This window comes from Nicotiana sylvestris, chromosome 8 (assembly GCF_000393655.2).
Source record: "Nicotiana sylvestris chromosome 8, ASM39365v2, whole genome shotgun sequence".
In the NCBI taxonomy this organism is placed as follows: domain Eukaryota; kingdom Viridiplantae; phylum Streptophyta; class Magnoliopsida; order Solanales; family Solanaceae; genus Nicotiana; species Nicotiana sylvestris.
In genome coordinates, this window is record NC_091064.1 from 217,448,473 (window position 1) to 217,467,919 (window position 19,447).

At 37.6% G+C, this 19,447-nt stretch overlaps 1 protein-coding gene across 1 annotated transcript; it reads left to right on the forward strand.

Annotated features, from left to right (window-relative positions):
- The first annotated feature begins 6,911 nt into the window (after window positions 1-6,911).
- LOC104223413 (protein ROH1A) lies at window positions 6,912-8,370 on the forward strand. The gene has a single exon (XM_009774848.2). It carries the CDS (start codon window positions 6,975-6,977, stop codon window positions 8,193-8,195), a length of 1,221 nt encoding a protein of 406 aa, XP_009773150.1. The 5' UTR covers window positions 6,912-6,974; the 3' UTR covers window positions 8,196-8,370.
- Window positions 8,371-19,447: the final 11,077 nt, after the last annotated feature.

The following is a 19,447-nucleotide window of genomic DNA, read 5'->3' on the forward strand; positions in this document are numbered from 1 at the left end:
AGAATCACAACAAGTGGTATCAGAGCCCTCGATTCTGTGTTCATCGAGAAATATCGGAACACTAAAAATTTCAACCCAGATTTACGTTTTTCGAGAACGTGATCTTCGGTGTGTTTTGATTATTTCATTAGATTCCTTGCGTCGATACGAATTCAACGCAATTTTTCAGAGGCCAAACAAAGCTAAAACGAAGAAGTTATGACAATTTTTTGTTCTTCTGCCCAAGGAAGAAGATGATGAATAGTAATTGCCCAGTCAGCGCCACGTCATCATCCAGTCAACATCTAGTCAGCTCCACATCAGCATCCAGTCAGCATCTAGTCAGCGCCACGTCATCATAAAATTTTAGAAATTTATGAAATAACCCCTGAAGTTACTGAAATTATAAATCTGCCCCACAAGTTCAGTATATTTTCGATTTAACCCCAAAAGTTTGGTGTAAATTTTGAAAATTTTTTGGAGGCCCTATTTTGACCCAAGAAGAGTCAATCCTACCATTTTTCACCACTCCGGACGCGTTGGTGAGTTCCGTTTGGTGAGATTCTGCTCCAAAATTTTGACCAAGCCATTTTAAAGACATAATGGAAGAGTCATCATCATCTGGAGCTATGATAAAGCTTACTGCCACAAATTACACATTGTGGAAGACCTCGGATGGAAGATCTCCTCAGTTGTAAAGATTTGTTTGATCCCATAGAAGCAAAGGGTAGGAACCCCGATTCCACCAAAGAAGTAGAGTGGAAGAAATTAAACAGAAAAACTATCGGTCAAATTCGACAATGGATTGACGATAGCGTTTTTCATCATGTTGCACAAGAGACAAATGCGTATGCCCTCTGGGTGAAGTTAGAAGGGATGTATCAAGCCAAGACCGCTAGGAACAAAGCCTTGTTGATGAGGCATTTGGTAAATTTGAAGTTAAAGCACGGAACTTCAGTTGCCGAGCATACCAGTGAGTTTCAGAGCTTGATAAATCAATTATCGTCTGTTAACATGCCGCTCGAGGATGAGATGCAAGCCCTACTACTTCTTAGTTCTCTTCCTGATAGCTGGGAGATGCTGGTAGTCTCTCTCAGTAATTCAGCTCCTAGTGGAAATCTGACCATGTCTATGGTTAAAGATGCCTTATTTAATGAAGAAGCCAGAAGAAAGGACATTGATCATGGTGAGTCGCATTCCCTTATTACAGAAAGAGGGAGATAACATAAAAGAAGTCAAGATAAGAGGATAGGCAGAAGCAAGAGTAGGGGAAAATCCACAGATGGTAGGAAGTCATCATATGCGTGCTACCACTGTGGAATAAAGGGCCATTTAAAGAAGAACTGCAGAAAATTACATAAGGAGAATGAGCAGTTGAAGCAGAAGGATGGAGATGCATTAGTCACTACCCACGGAGAGGTAGCCATTTGTTCCATCCAAGAAGAGACATGCCTTCACGTCTCAAGTCAAGAAGAAAACGAATATGTGGTAGATACTACAGCATCATACCACGCCACATCCCGAAAAGATTTCTTCACAACATACAAAGCAGGAGACTTTAGAGTAGTGAAAATGGGGAACACTTCTTCCTGTGAGATAGTTGGAATTGGTGATATCAAAATACAAACAAATATCGGGAGTACAATGATATTGAAGGATGTCCGTCATGTGCCAGATCTTCGTCTAAACCTAATATCAGGTATAGCTCTTGACAAACAGGGCTATGAAAGTTATTTCGGAAAAGGCACATGGAAATTGCTGAAAGGGGTTATGATTCTCGCTCGAGGACATATTTGTGGCAACTTATATAAAACTCATGTGAAGGTATGTTCAGACAGCCTCAATGTTATGGAAAAAGAGGCGTCTCAAAACCTGTGGCACCAGAGACTCGGTCACATGAGTGAAAAGGGGATATCAATTCTAACAAAAAAGCAGCTTATCAGAATGGACAAGAATGCTGCTTTAGACCCTTGTAATCATTGCTTATTCGGAAAGCAACATAGAGTCTCTTTTACATTTTCTTCAACCAGAAAATCAGAGTTACTCAGTCTGGTACACTCTGATATTTGTGGTCCCATGGAGGAGAAGTCACTTGGCGGCAATAGGTATTTTCTGACTTTCATTGATGATGCTTCTCGAAAGGTGTGGGTGTACTTCTTAAAGACAAAGGACCAGGCTTTTGATTATTTCAAGATATTTCATGCCATGGTAGAGCGTGAAACGGGAAAGAAATTAAAATGCCTTCGCTCAGATAATGGAGGCGAGTATACTTCCAAGGAGTTCGATTCCTATTGCAAGAGACAAGGGATTCGACATGAAAAGACGGTCCCACGCACCCCACAACACAATGGACTAGCCGAGAGAATGAACCGGACAATTATGGAAAGAGTCAGAAGTATGATCAATATGGCAAAGTTGCCTAAGCCATTCTGGGGAGAAGCTGTTCGCGCCGCCTGCTACCTAATCAACCGGTCACCATCAGCCCCGTTGAATTTTGAGGTTCCAGAGAAAATATGGTCTGGTAAGAATCCCTCATATTCTCACTTAAGGGTATTCGGTTGTTTAGCACATGCACATGTATCCAAGGAGCTCAGGAAGAAGCTTGATGGTAGAACTATACCATGTATCTTCATAGGCTATGGAGATGAAGAATTTGGGTATAGATTATGGGATCCAATACAGAAGACGGTGATCAGAAGTAGGGATGTTGTATTCCACGAAAACCAGACAATTGAAGACATTGAAAAGCCCACAATGTCTTATGAAAGAGGTTCCAGTGCCCAAAAAGTTGGTCCAGATCCACTACCATTGCAGTTTGACACAAATAGCATGGGGGAGCATGAAGCAGTACCAGAAGCAGAACAGGAGGATGTTTGGCAGGGGGAGGCACAAACCCCTCAGGAAACTACAGAACCATCACAGGGGAACGATGATGGTACACATCCTGAAGCTAATAATCAACAACCTCGTCGATCTGAACGAGGTCAGATTCCATCAACTCGATACCCAGAAACCGAGTATATTCTACTTTCTGAAGATAGAGAACCAGAGAGTTTCCATGAAGCTATATCTCATAAGGATAAAGAAAAATGGCTGCAAGCAATGACCGAAGAGATGAACTCTTTACAGAAAAACAACACTTATGAGATTGTGAAACTTCCACAAGGAAAGAAGGTACTGAAGAGTAAATGGGTATTCAAGCTGAAGAAAGATGGCAGCGGAAAGGTGGTGAAGCACAAAGCCCGGTTAGTAGTCAAAGGATTCCTACAGAAAAAGGGAATTGACTTTGATGAAATATTTTCACCAGTTGTAAAATTGACTTCAATCCGCATCATCCTTGGATTGGTAGCCAGTTTGAATTTGGAGCTTGAACAAATGGATGTCAAGACAGCATTTCTTCATGGTGATCTAAATGAAGAAATCTATATGGAGCAGCCGGAAGGTTTTGAGGTTTCAGGAAAAGAAAACCTCGTCTATAAGCTTACGAAAAGTTTATATGGCCTAAAGCAAGCACCGAGGCAGTGGTACAAAACGTTTGACTCATTTATGGTAAGTCAAGGATATAAAATGACTGTTGCAGATCAGTGTGTTTACATTCAGAGATTTTCGGATGGCAATTTTGTTGTACTTCTACTTTATGTAGACGACATGTTGATCGTCGGACAAGATGCAACAAAAATTAGACAGTTGAAGAAAGAACTCTCTAAGTCCTTTGAAATGAAAGACTTAGGTCCAGCTCAACATATTTTGGGATTGCAGATAACTCGAGATAGGAGAAACAAGAAGTTATGGCTATCTCAAGAAAATTATATTGAACGGGTGATCAAACGGTTCAATATGAGTAATGCCAAACCGGTAGGTGCCCCTTTGGCAAATCACTTCAAGTTGAGCAAGAGTTTGTGCCCCTCATCCAAGAAAGAGATTGAGGAGATGTCTACAATTCCATATTCTTCAGCAGTTGGAAGTCTGATGTATGTCATGGTTTGCACGAGGCTAGATATCGCACATGCGGTAGGTGTGGTAAGTCTTTTTCTTTCTAACCCTGGAAAGAAACATTGGGAGGCAGTTAAGTGGATTCTCAGGTATCTTAAAGGTACTTCAAAATCAAGTCTGTGCTTTGGGGGAGCTGATCCAGTTTTGGAAGGCTATACAGATTCAAATATATGGCCGGAGATCCTGATGGAAGAAAATCAACCTCAAGATATGTTTATACTTTTGCAGGTGGAGCTGTGTCATGGCAGTCAAGATTGCAGAAGTGTGTTGCACTATCCACAACTGAAGCAGAATATATTGCTGTAGTGGAAGCTGGAAAAGAAATGTTGTGGCTAAAGCGGTTTCTCCAAGAACTAAGGATAAATCAAACAGAGTATAAGATACATTGTGATAGTCAAAGTGCAATCGATTTAAGCAAAAACTCAATGTATCATTCTCGGACAAAGCACATCGACATTCGCTATCACTGGATACGCGAGGTGATGGATTAACAACTATTGAAACTAGTGAAGATCCATACGAAGGAGAATCCAGTAGACATGTTAACAAAGGTGGTCACTCAAGAAAAGTTAGAGCTGTGCAGAGACATAGTTGGAATAACTTTCAAATAGTAGCTGTGTTGGAATGCAGCTGAAGGGGGAGAATTGATAAGTTCAGCTGCTGCCAACTACCAATTCTAGAAGCCCACCATTGTTGAAGTCACCAACCCATTCTAGAAGCCACCATTGTTGAAGCCTCCATTGTTGAATGAAGAATTCAACCACCAACCACCTTCTTTAACGCTATAAATAGAGCCTTATGTTTTACACAGAAAGATCAATCCAGAGAGATTGAAATACAATCCAGGAAGAGATTGTGAGAACAAAAAGAGAGTTTGGTGAGGTTTTTTCTTTGTAGAGAGAAATTCTTGGTGTAAATTCTCTGTAATTCTATTCTTGTGAAATAGAATTGTTTTTCCTCCCAAATAATCTTCATATTGATCCGAGAATCACAACATCATCTGTATGCATATCACATACACGTATATACTAGGGTTGTTCATTTAGATCGGATATTCAAAATCCGAACCGATCCGTCCAATTTCAGATTTTGGTGTAGGTTTTCGGATTATGTTTATTAAAATTTCGGATATTCGGATCGGATTCGGATTGGTATAATTGTAACCCGATCCGAAATCCGAAAGTATTAGGGCATGTATAATTACTAAACTTTAATTTCGGATAGTGAGTACTTCTTTTACATTTTTCTCCAAGTTATTGCCTTTACAATCACTGGATTTAGCTATATTGACACCATAGTACTCTCATAATTGCATAAATATGAATTTTTCTTACTGTATTGCCTCTTTTACAAAGAAATATATATATGAGTTTGCAACTTTGAGGCATATTGATGGCTTGTGGTTAATGTAGAGTCCACACTACCCTTATTGTTTTCCATAACTCTAGACCTTAGTTGCTGGTTATTATTATTGCATGTCATCTATTTTATGGTTTTTAAGATGCTGTCACTATTTCTATGGTTATGTTGACGATACTGATGAATTGTCTTTTTTCTTTTATTCCCATCTTTCTAAGCCGAGGGTCTATCGAAAACAGTCTCTCTGCCCTATCGAGGTAGGAGTAAGTTCTGCGTACACACTACCCTCCCCAGACCTCCCTTAGTGGGACTTTACTGGGGGGTTATTATTGTTGTTGTTGTACTTTGAGGCATAATAATCCGATCCGAAATCTGAAATATTGATCCGATTCAAATTTTAAAATCCCGATATTAATTCGGATCGAAATCGGATTGTATTTTGTAGAATCTAAAATCTGAATCCGAAATGTGCTAAATCCAATTCGATCCGACCCATACACAACCCTAGTGTATACACACCAACTAATTGTTAGTCTGCACATGAAATATCATGATTTTTTGTAGCTACATTTCCTCTTACCACAGAAAACAACAATTCATATAATTATATATTCGAAGTCCATAAAAACTAACAAGGCAAAGACAAATGGAGTTTGTTGCCTAGCTTATTGTCCTTTGCTTATCGAATTTGCGATCATCATTTTGAAACCTTTTAGAAGTACTTAGTTTTTGTTAATTCAAATCCTTATTTCTAGATAAAAAGGCTTTTTATTATAAGGTTTCTAGAGTTGTCATCTTACTTTAACACGTTCACTTGTATAGAATAGAATTATGAAACGAAAGGACAACTAATATTACCGTCATCTCATTTTATGTAATGATATTTAATTTAATTAAATAGAGTGGTATATATACTTTATTAAAAAAAAATTGTAAGCTTTTTCGGAGCCACCTATTTCAGTTGAAAACTTTATCAATTTGCTAATGATAAAAGTACAAATGAACTTGGGTGTCGTTTGGTAAGATATATTACCGAAATACTATATTTATTAGCTTTGATATTATTAATCTCTTGTTTGATACTGTTTTTTAACACCATATTCAGTACATAGCAAAATATAGCATTAACAATAACATAATTTTTAAAAGATGAATAAACATGTATAAAGACAATACTATCCTTTCAAATTAAATCATTTCCAATGCTTTTCGGATGTAAAAATAAATTTTATTTTTGAAAAATTGTGCAATGCATGTTATTTTTAATACATCAAACTAAACAGTATTAATCACAACATTACTAATACACCATATTCAGTACTATTTTTATACACATTAATAAAGGACGCCTTATAAGTGACAAGAAAATAAAATTCAGGGTTAAAGTGCACAACCCCAAAATCTTGAAGGGACCTAACAAACAATTTCAGTGGATAGAATAAACTACCAAGTCAGCAAGAAACGGTCTTAACTCTTCATATCCGACAAATAGAAATGGCCACAACCATCCAATTTTCCAACTCCCTTATATTAACTTCCATTTGCTTGACCATTTCTTCAAAATTTCTCTATCATCACTCTCTCCTTCAATTCTCCCCAAAAACAAACACACAACTGAAAAAAATTCTTCGTCGGAAACAACCATGCCGATGACGGATAATCAAGGATCATTCCTTAATCGGATAAGCATTCGCCGGAATCAAGTTTCCAATATGGAAAACAATCATGAACAAGACATCGAAGACCTTGAACTTTTCCAAAAACATGTCGCTGATCGATTTTCCGATCTTTTACCAAACGATCCTCCATCTACCACAGATTCTCCAGCAATAGATCAATCACCTCTGTTCTCAATTTCATGGTTTCGTAAATTGCTCGATGTTTTCCTATGTTGTGAGGCTGAATTTAAAGCCCTTGTTTTAATTGGACGTGATCCTGTTCAATTTTCGAAACCTCCATTGGACCGTCTTGTTCCTGATATTTTAGAACGTTCGATCAAGTCTCTTGATATTTGTAACGCTGTGACGCACGGGTTAGAACTCGTGCATCACTGGCAAAAGCTAGCTCAAATCGCTGTTACAGCGTTTGAGCAAAAGCCAATGGGAGACGGACAAGTAAGACGAGCCAAAAAGGCGTTGAACACGTTGCTTACGTCGATGATGTTAGATGATAAGGAGAATAATTATCACGCAAAAGCTGCTGAGCGCACGTGGTCATTTGGCAGGCGTAGCGGTGGTGGTGGCGGTGGTGCTGGGAATAATAATAAAGATAGAACTAATGGAACTTTTCGTTCTATGTCATGGTCCGTGGCAAAATCGTGGTCCGCTTCGAAACAGATTCAGGCTATGGCCTCCAATCTCGTTGCGCCACGTGGCGGTGAGCCGACGGGACTGGCGGTCCCGATTTATGCTATGGGCACGATTTTCGTGTTCGTGATGTGGGCCCTAGTGGCGGCGATTCCGTGTCAGGAACGGACAGGTCTGTTAACACATCTTCCATTGCCGAGGAATTTGAATTGGGGACAGGCTTTGATTGCGCTGCAAGATAAAATCGCAGAGGAATGGAAGAAAAAGGAGAAAAAGGGAACGACTGGGTTATTAGATGAAATGCAGAAAATGGAGAAAGTGGCACAGAATTTGGTGGATTTCGCCGAAAATTTTCAGTTTCCGGCAGAGGAGGAGAAGCTGGAAGAGGTGGCGGAGCAGGTGGCGGAGATGGCGGAGATATGCCGGAAAATGGAGGAAGGGCTAACGCCGTTACAGCAACAGATTAGGGAAGTGTTTCACAGGATTGTAAGGAGCAGAGCTGAAGTCCTTGATGTTCTTGATCAAATTGGTAAAATGTCACCACCAGTTCCATATTGACTTTAAAAAAAAGATTCAATTTTTACAATTTTCAACTGGGGATTGGAATTAGTTTATTTTGTTATTGCTTTTTTGTTTTGTTCTCTGCTGTTTACAGAGGAAAAATCTCTGTTTGCAAAAGGCTGACAAATTTTTGTGATAATTCGTATACTATAATTCAAGTTTTTATTTGTTTCATTTTGTAAAAAGAAATGAATAGTAGATTGATTGTTTAGCATTAATATGACCATTGAGCTCTATCAATTTGTTTTAGGCCGCGGAAGATCGTGTATTAACTAGTACACAATCAAAATAAGAAAAACTAAACAAGGAAAAAATTCAAGACATAAATAATACAAAGTGTATAAGGAAGCTACTGGGATGGTTGATTCCCCACAAGAATACATATGGGGTTTTTAAACTTTTAGCCGCGTCAGAAACTATTTACATTCCGTAGTCGAAAAAGTGCGTACGAATTTTGTATATAACATGCAAAATGTAAATATATGCAAAAAATATACAGTCAAACCTCTCTATAACAACCTCGTTTATTCCGAATATCTTTAGATGTTATAGCGAAGTATTGTTATAGAAAACATATATTATAACATAACATGAAAATTGGTTCCGGAAAAGTTTGAATTTTACAGTGAAGTGTTGTTATATATGAATACTGTTATAGAGAGGTCTGACTGTAGTATATTTTTTCGGTATTATTTTGAAAGCTATTATACCGTCCTTTTCCCAATAAAAATATTGTGCTCACCGACTAAGTCATTAATAATAACTATTCCTGACAATAACCAATTTTAGAAATTTGAGAGCGAGAGGAAAAGGATGACATATTAGAAAGAATTTCCAACTACAGCAATTACAACCATCCACTAAACCTTATTTATCAACCTAATTAGTGTGCACATATTAAAAATAGCAGTGCAATGCATCTTGTGATAATTAATTCTACACAAGACGAGCAAAACAAAGAAAAGATGAAAAAGCTCAATAATCTGGATGTTTAATCAAAAAATGGATAAGAAATAATGAATCTAGTCGTAGGAAAATGTTTAAAAGGCATGTGTTTTCGTAGTCCCTTTTTTGCAGGTAAGAGTTCATAATCAAAGTAGCTAGAACAATTTGTAAACAATTTGTTGATTTAGACTTTAATCAAGATATCAAGAAAAGTCAATCAAACAAGAATATAAGAAAGCCAGAAAAGAGAAGTAGCAACTAGTAAACTATATAAAGAACAATAGAGGTTTCGACTTATAATGTTACCTTGATAAAAAACTATAACTAACCGACTATTATAACATGTTAAATAATACGAATGGCCTATAAAATTTTATAGTGTACGGTATATTACTTAATCTTTGGACTAATAATTCTATCAAACTACCACAAAATCGGCGGGAAGGGATGAGATTGGGAAGAATTACAAAATATATTTTATTGGACGAGCGAAAAAAGTCTCATATAAGAGATATTATAGCAATACTCATTAAATAATCCAGACCCAATAATCCATCTTCGTGTCGCTAAAAAAAGTTAAAAGTCATGAACCAGCAGAAAGTTTTCTTCGTAACGTTAATAAATTATATTTCTGCTAGTTCCTGATTCAACGAACAAATTAATTGGTCCCATTTAAGTTCTAACAATAAATAATATACGCCTGCTGGCTGCTAGTTCATAATTCAAAGGGGCATGCAAAACAGTCGGTCCCATTAAAATCTAAAACTAATGTTTCGTGAGAAGTTTACTTGACTGGTATTCATTGTTTAATCAGCTCCTAAACTTTGCAGATTGAGACACTTCTAAAATAATATTATTGTTCTCTTTTGTTTCTTGATAATGTATTAGTCAATATATGATATTGTGAACGTTATTCAGTTAAAACAAAATTCAGGAAACTGTTAGAAGAATAATGAAATATATAAAATAGTAAAGAATCAGAAATATTCCGAGTCCACAATTTTCTTGTGCGTCCTTAAGGAATTTTAATCCCCTCACACGTTGCCAAGGTAATGGATTAAATCCTCCCAGGATAAAACGGAATAAACCTTCCTGCAACAGTGGCAATACAAACTGCAGGATACCAACGAACTCAAAGAACGGAGCAAAATCACACTTACGAATTTGAGAGAGAGAGACTGCGAATTAGGATGCAGTATATTCAGAAAGAAAGAAGTTCTAGAGTCTTTTTTGTATCTGGAAGATGCAGCCTTGCCTCATAATTTATAGGCAAATATCAGAAGAGGTGTCTGGAAAGGTGCCTTTTCAGAAAATACGCGGCCTGCCGCGGTTCTACCGCGATCGCGGCCGAACCGCGGCCAGAGAGCTTCTCTGAATCTGACTGCCGCGATTCTACCGCGGTCGCGGCAGAACCGCGGCCAGTGAGGCCCTCTGAACGTTCAGCAGTGATTTGGCATTTAATTAATTATTAAATAATTAAATAAATTTTGTCCAAAAATAATCTTATCGATCGATTTTCCGAAGCCGAAGCCGAAGCCGAAGCCGAAGCCGAGCCGAGCGAGCGACGACGACGGCGCGAGGGTTCATTCTCTTCAACTCCTTTTAAGAGCTTTAAGAAGTGAATCTATATATAAGCACATAAATGTGATTGTCCCTCACCAATGAGGGACAAAGTGCAAGACAAAAGTTCACTTCTTCAAATTTTCATTTTCCCTCCATTTCCAATTCACACTTATTCCAAATCCGAAGCCGAAGCCGAAGCCGAAGCCGAAGCCGAAGCCGAAGCCGAAGCCGAAGCCGAGCCGAGCGAGCGACGACGACGGCGCGAGGGTTCATTCTCTTCAACTCCTTTTAAGAGCTTTAAGAAGTGAATCTATATATAAGCACATAAATGTGATTGTCCCTCACCAATGAGGGACAAAGTGCAAGACAAAAGTTCACTTCTTCAAATTTTCATTTTCCCTCCATTTTATTTCCCTCCATTTCCAATTCACACTTCTTCTCTTTTAAAGCCCAATGGCTTAAAGTCCAACAATCCCCCACATGAATGGGAATGGCTGTATCAAGAAAGATCATAGATGAAAGCTATGTGATTTTGCAAGTAAGGATTAATTGCATCTGGATAAGTAGGTTTCCCTTTGAACTTTCCGTAGTGAACATATGTCGGATATACTCGGTCAATCGGTAGATTTGATATCTTTGAACCGTCGAACTTTTAGTGTATACCTAGACAGCCATATGTCACACAACCAACCCTTAACCGTCTTTTGGTTCTCATTGTTGTGTTCGTTTTAGCCATGAACACCGCCTGGTATCATAAGTGCATAGAGAATTGGCCTTACAGAATTCTCATTGAAGCGGCTTCTTCTTCACACTTACATAGGTGATTCCTAAACGTGTAATCCTTTAGATTGACATTATTTGATAAATACCTCATCAAACTTAGGTAATCATTAAAGAACGTGTAAAGTTCTATCCTTGTTACTGAACATTGTCTTCATCACGAGAATGGACCAAAGATTTTGTTTTGACAATGTTGAACCGGTCAATCACAACTTTGTTTGAGCTCCTTGAACCTAGATCTCGGAACATCCAAAATTTTAGGTAGAGTTACCGCCATGTTGACTTGTCCTCGGCCATAGTCCCATTCCCTTAGATGATTTCTCAACTCCCTCTCTAGTTAAGCCTTTTGTAAGTGGATCCGCAACATTATCCTTTGATCTTACATAATCAATAGTGATAATTCCACTAGAAAGTAGTTGTCTAACGGTATTATGTCTTCGTCGTATATGACGAGACTTTCCGTTATACATAACGCTCCCTGCCCGTCCTATTGCAGCCTCACTATCGCAATGTATGCAAATAGGAGCCAAAGGTTTTGGCCAGAACGGAATGTCTTCTAAAAAATTCCGAAGCCATTCAGCTTCTTCACCGGCTTTATCCAATGCTATAAACTCTGATTCCATTGTAGAGCGAGCGATACATGTCTGTTTGGAAGACTTCCAAGATACTGCTCCTCCACCAACAGTAAACACGTATCCACTTGTGGACTTTGTTTCTGATGAGCCGGTTATCCAATTAGCATCACTATATCCTTCAATAACCGCAGGATAGTTATTGTAGTGCAAAGCGTAGTCTTGGGTATACTCCAAATATCCCAGAACTCGTTTCATAGCCACCCAGTGATGCTTGTTGGGATTACTTGTGAATCGACTAAGTTTACTTATTGCACAAGCTATATCAGGTCGGGTACAGTTCATGATGTACATTAGACTTCCCAACACACGAGCATACTCCAATTGAGACGTACTTTCGCCTTTATTCTTCATAAGATGATGGTTTAAGTCAATTGGAGTCCTTGCACTTCTAAATTCCAAGTGTTTGAATTTTTCAAGTACCATTTTCACGTAATGTGATTGAGACAAAGCTAGACCTTGAGGAGTCCTCTGGATTTTAATTCCTAGAATTACATCGGCAACTCCTAAGTCTTTCATATCAAACTTACTAGCAAGCATACGCTTAGTAGCTTGAATGTCGGCAATGTCTTTGCTCATTATTAGCATATCATCAACATATAAGCAAACAATGACTACATGATTTTGAACGTTCTTAATGTAAACACACTTATCACATTCATTAATCTTAAAACCATTTGACAACATTGTTTGGTCAAATTTCGCATGCCATTGTTTGGGTGCTTGTTTTAATCCTTTTCTTTTCCCGGAACCACAAACCCTTCAGGTTGGTTCATGTAAATTTCTTCCTCAAGATCACCATTTAAGAAGGCTGTTTTTACATCCATTTGATGGATTTGAAGACCATACAAGGCGGCTAACGCTATTAGCATCCGAATAGATGTAATTCTTGTTACCGGCGAGTATGTGTCAAAATAGTCAAGACCTTCTCGTTGTCTAAATCCTTTGACAACAAGTCTTGCCTTGTATTTGTCAATAGTACCATCGTCTTTCATTTTCTTCTTGAAAATCCATTTAGAACCCAACGTTTTATTACCCGGAGGAAGATCAGCCAACTCCCAGGTATGGTTGCTCAATATGGATTCTATTTCACTATTGACAGCTTCTTTCCAATATTGTACTTCTGAGGAAGACATTGCTTCCTTGAAGGTACGAGGCTCATTTTCTAACAGAAAAGTCAGAAAATCTGGACCGAATGAAGTAGATATCCTTTGACGTTTACTTCTTCTTGGATTTTCTTCATTAGACATACCATCTGTTATTTCCTCCCGAGGTCGTTTTGACTTTTGGCAGGTCACTTCACTTTCCTTTTTATACGGATAAATAGTTTCAAAGAATTCAGCATTATCTGATTCTATTATCGTATTAATGTGAATCTCAGGATTTTCTGATTTATGAACCAGAAAACGATATGCCTTGCTATTGGTTACATATCCAATAAACACACAATCAACCGTTTTTGGACCTATCTTAACTCTTTTAGGTTTAGGAACTTGTACCTTAGCTAAACACCCCCACACTTTGAAGTATTTCAAGCTAGGCTTCCTTCCTTTCCACTTTTCATAAGGAATGGACTGTGTTTTACTATGAGGTACACGATTGATTATCCGGTTAGCTGTAAGTATAGCTTCCCCCCACAAGTTCGGTGGTAAGCCAGAACTTATTAGCAATGCATTCATCATCTCCTTCAATGTTCGATTCTTCCTCTCCGCAATTCCATTAGATTGTGGAGAGTAAGGGGCAGTTGTTTGGTGAATAATGCCATTTTCCAAACAAATTTCTTCAAAAGGAGATTCATATTCGCCACCCCTATCACTTCTTATCATTTTGATCTTTTTGTTTAGTTGCGTTTCAACTTCACTCTTGTATTGCTTGAAAGCATTAATTGCCTCATCTTTACTATTAAGTAAATAAACATAGCAGTATCTCGTGCTATCGTCAATAAAAGTAATAAAATACTTTTTCCCACCGCGAGATGGTGTTGACTTCATGTCGCAAATATCTGTGTGAATTAAGTCTAAAGGACTTGAATTCCTTTCAACGGACTTATAAGGATGCTTAGCATACTTTGATTCCACACATATTTGACATTTGGAATTAATGCAATCAAATTTTGGCAATACTTCTAGATTTATCATCTTCCGCAATGTTTTGAAGTTTACGTGACCTAAACGCGAATGCCATAAAGTGTTTGACTCAAGTAAGTAAGAAGAAACATTCACTTTATTGATAGGAACTGCTATTACATTTAGCTTAAAAAGGCCCTCATTTAGGTAACCTTTTCCTACATATACATCGTTCTTACTAAGTACAACACTATTAGAAACAAAAATACATTTGAATCCATTCTTGACAAGAAGTGAGGTAGACACAAGATTCTTGCGAATTTCTGGAACATGGAGGACTTGATTTAGAGTCACTATTTTTCCCGACGTCATCTTCAACGCAATCTTGCCAACTCCTTCAATTTTGGCCGTAGATGAATTTCCCATGAAGATTGTCTCGTCGGGTCCTGCGGGGGTATAAGAAGAAAATAACTCCTTGTTAGCACAAACATGGCGGGTGGCTCCAGAATCTATCCACCATTCTTTTGGATTTCCTACCAAATTGCATTCAGACAACATGGCACATAAGTCTTCCATTTCATCTTCAACCATGTTAGCTTGATTCTTTTTCTTCTTATCATTCTTGGGCGCACGACAATCCACGGCCTTATGCCCAGATCTTCCACAGTTGTGGCAATTACCCTTGAACGTTTTCCTGCTTGGGTAATTCTTTGGTCCTGAAGCCTTCTTCCTCTTCTTATTTTGTGGCGCCTCCTCAACAACGTTTGCCCCCATTATTGTCGAGTTTCCACGTGACTTCTTTTCAGCATTTTTGTTGTCTTCTTCTATCCTCAGACGAACAATCAAGTCTTCTAGTGTCATCTCCTTCCGCTTGTGTTTAAGATAGTTCTTAAAATCCTTCCACAACGGAGGTAACTTTTCAATGAAAGCAGCGACTTGAAAGGCCTCATTTATGACCATACCTTCAATAATAAATTCATAATTAATAATAAGATAAATCTTATTAATAAAATTATTGATTCGGGTCATACCTTCAGCAAGGAGGTCATGCACAATGACTTGTAATTCTTGGACTTGAGTTATGACGGACCTAGTGTCAATCATCTTGAAATCCAGAAACCTTGCAGCCACGAACTTCTTAAGTCCGGCATCCTCAGTCTTGTACTTCTTCTCTAGTACATTCCATAATGCTTTTGAAGTTTCCATGACACTATAGACATTGTACAAGCCATCTTCCAAACAACTCAATATGTAATTTTTGCACAAGAAATCAGAATGTTTCCATGCTTCAGTTATAACAAGTCGTTCATCATCCGGAGTATTATCAGCCATGACCGGAGGATCTTCCTTGATGAAACGTTGCAAACTCAACGTAGTAAGATAGAAGAGCATCTTCATTTGCCAACGTTTGAAGTCAATCCCGGAAAACTTTCCGGGTTTTTCTGCCGGTGCCATAGCATGAGCAGGAGTAGAACGGCTTGTAACAGCAGCAACCGTTCCCGCAACACTTCCATTAGTTTGGTTTTCATTCGTCATATTTCTGTAAAGTTGAAAACAATACAGAACTTGTTAATCAGTGAAGTTTTTGATATCTTCAAACTGAATACCAAACCAACCATACAACACGTAACAATGGTGAAGTTTTTATATACTTCAAACCCGTACGTTTATTATTCCGACAAAGTTTTTATATACTTTAAACCGGACAGAAACAATTATAGGAGTAGAAAGCAACAAGGCTTTAGTCTCCAACAAAGTATAAAGAAAATAATTTAATAATCAACACAGAAACGTTAGTAAAAATTAAAATTCCTTAAGCTTGTGAACGTTACTGAGTTAAAACAAAATTCAGGAAACTGTTAGAAGAATAATGAAATATATAAAATAGTAAAGAATCAGAAATATTCCGAGTCCACAATTTTCTTGTGCGTCCTTAAGGAATTTTAATCCCCTCACACGTTGCCAAGGTAATGGATTAAATCCTCCCAGGATAAAACGGAATAAACCTTCCTGCAACAGTGGCAATACAAACTGCAGGATACCAACGAACTCAAAGAACAGAGCAAAATCACACTTACGAATATGAGAGAGAGAGACTGCGAATTAGGATGCAGTATATTCAGAAAGAAAAAAGTTGTAGAGTCTTTTTCGTATCTGGAAGATGCAGCCTTGCCTCATAATTTATAGGCAAATATCAGAAGAGGTGTCTGGAAAGGTGCCTTTTTAGAAAATACGCGACCTGCCGCGGTTCTACTGCTATCGCGGCCGAACCGCGGCCAGAGAGCTTCTCTGAATCTGACTGCCGCGATTCTACCGCGGTCGCGGCAGAACCGCGGCTAGTGAGGCCCTTTGAACGTTCAGCAGTGATTTGGCATTTAATTAATTATTAAATAATTAAATAAATTTTGTCCAAAAATAATCTTATCGATCGATTTGACAAAGCCGAAGCCGAAGCCGAAGCCGAAGCCGAAGCCGAAGCCGAAGCCGAGCCGAGCGAGCGACGACGACGGCGCGAGGGTTCATTCTCTTCAACTCCTTTTAAGAGCTTTAAGAAGTGAATCTATATATAAGCACATAAATGTGATTGTCCCTCACCAATGAGGGACAAAGTGCAAGACAAAAGTTCACTTCTTCAAATTTTCATTTTCCCTCCATTTTATTTCCCTCCATTTCCAATTCACACTTCTTCTCTTTTAAAGCCCAATGGCTTAAAGTCCAACAGATATATCTCCTAACAACTCATTATTTTCAATAACATCGACGCACTGTAATATTTTGCTCAAAAAAGGCTATAGATTATTAATGACATGATTAATAGCCTGTTTGGCCAAGTTGGATAAATCAACTTATTTTAAGAAGTGCTTTTTTCAAAAGTGCTTTTTCAAAAGTGCTTTTTTCAAAAGTGCTTTTGAAAAAAGTACTTTTGGAGAGAAACAGTTTGTGTTTGCCTAATCAGTCTGAAAAGCACTTTTGAGAAATAATTTGTGTTTGGCCAAGTTTTTTAGAAAGTGCTTTTAAGTGTTAAATTACGAATAAGGACATGAATAGATTTACTTAATAATTAATATTATAAGTAAATAAATAATATCAAAATTTTGTTATTACATGCAATAATTAAAAAAATTCATTTTATTTAAGTAAAATATGAAAATAAAATTAAAAAGTGCTTAATTCTTTTAATATAAGTTAAATATATTAAAATTCCTTCAACAAATATAAAAGCATTCACCCCTAAAGTCACTATATATTAGAAAGTTTTCCTAAAAATAAGAAGAAATATTTATAAATTAATATCCTAAGTATTAGGTTTAAGGGTTATTTTGGTATATACTATATTTTGTTAAGGGTATTTTAGGTAAGAAGAAAAGTCAAAACTGCTTCTGCTTCTGCTGTTGGAAAGAAACTACTTTTTTCTGCTTCTCTGAAACTGTTTCTGTTTCTTTCCAAAAGCACTTTTTTCTCAAATAAGCTTGGCCAAACACCTCAAATTAGGGGAAAAAGTGCTTTTGGGAAAAAAATACTTTTTTTCTGTTGAGAAACTTGGCCAAACAGACTATAAATGCTAGTAATGGTGCTTTACTGCTTTATGACTGTATTCATTGCTTGTTTTTGCAGCGGTAACCAAGAGAAACCTTTTTCTAGTCTTGCTCCAGATCATGCAATTTCTTCAACATAACCTTCTACAAACTTGAACAAGTCTCTGGGCTTTTGGTGTCAGCAGAAATGATACCAAGCAGCCATTCCGAAAGACTGCTATTTAGGAATTAGTCAGTGCGTCCTGAATTTCAGTTTTTTAGTTTAATTTTCCGAGATAAAAATGTCTTGAATTGTCCTTAAATTAAGATTTTTAGTTTAAAATTTCACGACAAAATAAGTACTGGATAATCTCTAAATAGCATCTCTGAAAATGACTATCTATGCACTTGCGTTTTATCTCCGTTTCACTGCTTCGGTCCAGGCCCAAGCAGCCAGACCCCTTTCAGGCATATTTGTTTGTGTTCTAAGAGGCATTTGCATCTATACCCGATTTTTGTGTCACATTTTAACTTGTGCCAGCTTTGCAAAAAAAATTGCAAGTGTACCTGTTTTTTTGCATAACTTCAGCAAACGGGCTGAAGTAGCAAAGTCAATCATGCAAAACTTTAGCATTCTAGTAGACGGACCTAAGTTCAGCTCTAAAGCTAAAATTTTTGTTTTGTAACTGGCGAGTTTTTGTTTTATAACTGGCGAACTTCAGCTCTAGAGCTGAAGTTTTTATAACTGGCGAACTTAAGCTCTAGAGCTGAAGTTTTTGTTTTGTAACTGACGAAGAGCTGAAGTTCATTGTTCTTGTGGCAGCAACACCATTTTCATTATCGACGTCATCGTTAAACACATGAGTAAGCGTTACGAAGCATTTCTGTGTCACTGTCATCTTTGTCAATCTTACTTACAAGTAACACTGCAATTAATGCTCAAAAATTTAATTTTTGGAATTGAGGTTTCCAACTGATTGTTGTGCAATAAGAAACAAAATGTGATAATGATGCTGGGTGTATTTCTGTGACAAATACATCTATGTGATTCCATTCTAATTGAATGGGTAAAAAAAGAGAGAAGCAGATAGCAAAAAATTGAGCAATGAAGATGAAGGAAGTCAAGCCTTTCACGGGCTAGACGCTAGTGTTCAATAATTGAGATAGTGACCTTTTTCTCTCTAGTCCGGTGATGGTGATGGAGAAGGAGGAGGAGAAAGGGGGCTGAAGTTGTTTAAAAAGTGGGTACAAGTTAAAAGTTTTTAAAAAATGAGTATAAGTTAAATGGGGACGACCAAATAGTGTGCCCCGTGCAATTTTTACGTTCTAAGTCCATCCCTTGCACCAATATTATAACTTTATATGCAACAATCAGGTAGAATCCCATAAGTAGGGTCTGGGGAGGGTAATGTATACGCAGACCTTACTCCATGAACGAATTTAGGGAGGCGGAAGGATGTTTTTTTTACGATATTACTTTGTAATAGCATCATAATATACTAATTAAGATATGCCTAGTATAATATACTAATTGATGCTCTTAAGCATACTTCACAATGATAGCTTACATTTTCTTTATATAATAATGAGTAGTGTTAAAGAAGAGCTCTATTTTACTATGCCGATTAAACACGCTGATCCGCTCCTCGCCCTACACTAAGGAAACGCCGAACATAAGTGCAGTAGAGTTTCGGTCGCTAAAACTAATTACATTCAAAAGTATATATAAATATGCATATTATATATAG